At 37.2% G+C, this 5601-nt stretch overlaps 1 protein-coding gene across 1 annotated transcript; it reads left to right on the forward strand.

Annotated features, from left to right (window-relative positions):
• Positions 1-593: 593 nt before the first annotated feature.
• LOC120519236 (granzyme K-like) lies at positions 594-5153 on the forward strand (the record flags this gene model as incomplete). The annotated part of the gene is made up of 3 exons (XM_039742389.1): positions 594-832; positions 1030-1157; positions 4848-5153. Coding segments are annotated over 3 exons (521 nt in total), but the record flags the coding sequence as incomplete, so codon positions are not given.
• Positions 5154-5601: the final 448 nt, after the last annotated feature.

Genomic DNA, 5601 nt, shown 5'->3' on the forward strand with positions numbered 1-5601 from the left:
CTCCAGTGCACCAGTTGTCACTTTCATTTGCAACAGTGCAGGTGAAGTTGATTCACAATTGTTTTTACTTCCTAATTGGACAGATTGATATCCCTGAAACTTAATTGGCTCGGTGTAAGATGGAATGATTAAGAGTTCCCTTAATTTTTTGAGCAGTGTAGTTAATGTCTTATGTATCAAAAGACACCTAAGGAAACTTATAAAACCAGAAGCTGAAGATAAAATATCTAGTGATTCACAATAGAATCATCACAATCAAATCCTCTTTCCAGCCACTCATTATCAAACCTGCTTAATTAAATACTCCAAATGCATTCATACTTTGCTACTTTCCCATTTACTCTCTGAATTGCATATACACACCTGCAGCATAGCTTCGTATGTTATTTTAATTGCATAGTTTGCAACACCTACTAGATAGAGCGATTAAGTTGGAAAATGTAGAGATACTGTGCGAAGTAAGTGGACACTCAGGGTATAATAGAATCATTTCTAAACCATAATACTATGACCTAAGAATGATTTGTATTATTATTGCTTTATTTACAGCTGAATAAAGAAGTTAAAAAGCGAAACAATCTCTTTCCTCCAAGTGCCAAACCCCAGTACAGACGTTAAAGCTGGAAGTACATGCAATGTGGCTGGCTGGGGAAAAACAAACAACATAAATAAATTTGGATCAGACGTTCTGAGAGCTGTCAATGTCACAGTTATCGACAGAATGAAATGCAACAGCATGGATTACTACAATTTTAAACCCATCATAACCAACGACATGCTCTGTGCTGGCACTGACAGCAGCAAAAATTCAAAAGCAGTAGGCGCTTGTGAGGTAATACCTCTATTTTTCTTTAGCTTTCATATTTTATTGCATTTCATTTTATAGGCCTGGGATAGACATCAGGCTCACCCTGTTAATAATCCATTTCATGCAAAAATTTTTATTATATTTAAATATTATTATTACTTATTTGGCATATAGCTATTCCTAAGCCATCTTTCAAAACAAATATCTTTTTATAATTCCAGCTTTATTGTTTTTCATACCCATTTACTGAGTTCACAGAGGCCACAGCCTATCCAGCACAAAGCACATTAGACAAAATATTACAACTGTGCATTTTATTTTACAGTTTGCTGGAGGAAGTGTTTAACTGGTAACAAAGTGGTTTACAATTCAGTATTACGCACTCCACTCCTCTGCCTTGTAATATGGCAGTTCTGTGTCACAGATTCTGTCTTACATACTTTGATTATCAATTTATTAATGACATAAAGTAACATTCTCAGCCCTACTTAATCCTGTTCAGAGTCAAAGGGAGATGACATTTGCCCTGATAACATTGAATGCAAGGCTGAGATCAACTACGGATGAGGTGATGAACCTTCTCCATACATGTCATATTGCACTCAGTTGGGTAGAGACCAGTTAACCTATAATTCCTGTACAACAAGCAGCACTAATAGACCTCCATGTATGATTTGCTTCCAGTGTGAACATTCTCCTTATGTCCTGTGGCGGGTGCAGGAATGACAGATCTCTTGATAAAATTTGGGCGCAACCAGGTGATCTTGTTCAATTCAACAAAAATTTTATCAAAAAACAAATGCTTCGTGGCATTAGTCATCTTACCCTCTGGCTTACAAATAAATAAAAAAGGTTAGACTTCAGCTGTAAGATCGGGGTTTGTTTGCTCGTCAACTCTGTCTGGGGAGTCGCTCTTGCCAAAAACACAGTTGGGGCTCTTAGCGTTGGAAAACCAGAAGGAATGGGGTTAAGGGCCAGTTTTTTGGTGTTACAAGGATAGAAGGAGAAGACAATGTTAGCAACAGTGCACCGTCTCGACGCAGTGGGAAATTACATACCTCGATCGGGGCCCATGAGGAGATTTTTAGATGCACATGACCTTCAGACAGTCCTCGTAGATTTTCTTTGGATATGATAATTTCCATTGTATGTAGGTTAAAATTCTATTGTATTGCAGGCCAAACTCCATACAAATCTGCATTCATTTAGAGTCCCCGGATAACCTAATGCACATCTTTGGGATATGGTGCAAAGGGGTTTGTAAAACAAAACTGTTAAGATGCACTGGTGAACATGATGGACTTGATCTACATCACCTCAACAAATATAAAATTCTAAAGGTATAGTGTAATTATGCAGAACCAAGAAAAAAGTGCCTTCAATGATCTGGCACACATTGGGTTAGGGTTTCTTTATGTCCATGTATTATCATGGACTAAATGGACTCACCAAGTTCAATATAGTTTGGCCTACTCTTGCATACCTACTAAAACAACACACACACACAGAAAGACACACGCACAAAGAGAGAAGAAGCAGGCCTGATCTATACCTAACCCATCCTCTCAATCTTTATAATTATAACTACCAGCGTAAGAATAAGCTGCATGGCAACAACTCTAGGGAAATAAGAAATTAAGACCGAGCTGTCTCACTTCCAGTTAAGACTATAAAAAGACATCAAAACTCAGAATCAGTGTCTCCATGATGGGACAGTTAACTCCATAGCTGGAATGTTAAAGGCCTGAATCACGAATTAAAGAAAGAAAGTACTTTCTCACACTAACAGGTCTAAATGCTAAAATAGTATTTTTACAGGAAACCCACTTAATAAGCAAGGATCAGTTCCAGCTGCAAAGGACTGAACTGGCCAAATGTTCCATTCTAGTTTTCGAAGAAAACTAGAGGTGTAGAATTCTCATACATAGAACTGTACCATTTGTAGCATCAGATGTAGTATTGGATTCCTGAAGGGAGATATGTAATGGTCATGGGAGACTTATCTAACTGTAAAATGATTTTGATAAATGTTTATGCACCTAATGTTGATGATAAGGAATTTATACAAAATGTATTTGCATCCATTCCCAATCTGAACACTCATAAAGTTATAATGGCTGGGGACTTTAATTGTGTTCTAAATCCACTTTAGATAGGACTTCCTCCACAGGGGGCAGCATCTAACACCAAAGATAATTACAAAGTTTATAACTGATCACAACTTATCAGACCCCTGGGGGTTTTAAACCCAAATTCAAGAACATATTCTTTCTACTCACCAGTACATCATTACTACTCAAGGATCGATTACTTCTTTATAGACAATAACTTCTTGCCAAAGATTAAATCTTGCAAATACGATGCTATTGTTATTTCTGACCATGCACCTATGATCTTGGAGCTAAAATTACTAAGCCCATACACTCATTCCGAGATGGGCCTCAACCCGCTTCTATTAGCTGGCCGAGAATTGTACTGAATTTATATCCAAACAAATCAAATTCTTTCTAGAGACAAATACATCCCCCCAAAATCTCTGCAGGAATACTCTGGGAAATTCTTAAGGCCTTCTTAAGAGGACAGATTATCTCATATCTTTCCCACAGAAATAAATCCAGGCCAAGAAAGTAGCAGAGATAAAAGCGAAATTATTAAAATAGATGAAGAACCGCCAGACTACCAAGCGAGACTCTACATAGGAGGAGGCAGGCTCTACATTCGGAATTAAACCTCTTGACAACTAAAGAAACTGAACAACTAATCTACAAATCCAGACATCATTACTATGAACATGGAGAGAAAGCTAATAAGCTTTTAGCTCAACAAATTCACAAGCAAAGCGCAACACAATCTCGGTAATCACTAACACAAACAGAGATAAAATCGTCGAACACAAAAATATAATGCACACTTTCAGAGACTACTATAAAATCCCCATATACTACTGAGTTTAAGGAAGACAATACATTACAGATACCACAAATAGAGCGCTTCTAGTGTGGAGGAACTTGATAAATCTCTGGCGTTATCAGAACTACTAGATGCTATAAAGTCACTCCAAGGCGGAAAGCAGCAGGCCCTGATAGCTACCCTGCAGAATTTTACAAGAATTCTCTGCTCAATAGCTCCCCTCCTATTGCAACATTTACAGAAGCCAGAGATAACCAATCTCTTCCACAAAAGGGGGTGGGATCGATCTGTTCTTGACTCAATTTTTCTTTTGTATAAACTTGATTTTGTATGGATTGTAATAAAATTAATAAAAATAAATAAAATAAAAAAATAATATAATAATGATATAAGAATATAGTATAATAATAATGATAAAAAACGATAATATAATATTGCCACATAGCAATAGGGTATTACTCCTTTCCAAACTGTTCATTATTAGAGGCATCCCTCCTCAACTGTTAACCCAATGGGAAAGGCTGGCAATCTACCCGCAAGATGAACTGCATTTACTTTATTATTTCAATCACTCAATCACTATAACTTAGACAAGCATAACTCTTCTTATCTTATCATCTGAAACTAGTTCTCTGTCGAGGTTGTAGTGGCAGTAGGCCCAATAGGTCAACCCAGACTTTCTTATCCCCCTGCTACAGGTCCTCCCTATTCTTTTGGGCCTTTGGCGAAGCCCTTAACATGCAGTTGCTCAGGGTCCCTGTACAAATAGCTGCCCTGCTCTCTGACCACCAAAATTCCGTGTGTCTCTGAAGAGGTAAGTTGGGGTATCGAAAAAGGCAAATTCTAAAACAAAAAATTGTTTTATTATCAGCTGCAAATCAATTAATTTAATTAGTTAAAGTTTAACGTTTGCTCATAGCTGCTCTCTAAATAATCATTTTAACTAAGGTAAAAGATACTTTGCCTGTAATGAAATGTTTAAAACAAAATGGCCTATTCTACAACTACATATATTGTAAGCTGCTAAAGAAGAAGAATCAAATAATAGTGGTAGATAAAACAAATCTATGACTCTGTGATCTGAACACGACCAAGTATGTCTGTTAACATTCTGTTCTATTTCCTATAGGGATTCTGGTGGCCCACTTATCTGCAATGGAGAATTCAGAGCTATTACATCTTTTTCTCACCACTGTGGCCTCTTGAAAAAGCCTGGAATATATACACTGTTATCCAAGAAGTACATCGAATGGATCAAAAAAGTGACCAAATCTAATCTGTAAAACTTTGCTGTCTTTTGTTTTTTTATTTTAATCCTCCTAGTTTAAAGCATGGGAGTTTTGTGTCATTATTATTTATATTGTTCAATATTTTGTGATGGTCTTCAAGATCTTCATATCTGTTTTGCTTTGTTTGGAATATTTTCAGCAGGGACATTTATGTTTTGATGTGCCAGGATTGACAAAGGTGGCACAGTGGTTGGTGCTATTCTCACATACTTTAGTGGATCTGGTTTGGGTTAAAACCCAGTCACTATCTGTGTGATGTTTACACACTCTCCACGTGCGGTGTGGGGTTTCCTCACTCTCCCACCATTTCTCCAAAATGAGCACTCAATGAAGACTGACTACCTAAGGCCTCTAATGTTAGCGTGTTTTGGAGATCCGATCACAATTGCATTGGATAAGAAACAGGAGTAAATGTTAGCGTGACTGGGTTCTGAGGGAGTCACAAAAGCATACTGAACAAATTTAACACAAGCGTTAATACAAATGTGTTTTCAACCCATACAACAACCATATAAAGCAGAAGCTGATCTGAATTGTGCACATGGAAGGGACTTCAAATCTTGCCAGTGTTCTCATTTAATGAAAGTGTTGACA

The sequence above is a fragment of the Polypterus senegalus genome, unplaced genomic scaffold (genome assembly GCF_016835505.1).
Source record: "Polypterus senegalus isolate Bchr_013 unplaced genomic scaffold, ASM1683550v1 scaffold_4875, whole genome shotgun sequence".
Classification (NCBI taxonomy): Eukaryota; Metazoa; Chordata; class Cladistia; order Polypteriformes; family Polypteridae; genus Polypterus; species Polypterus senegalus.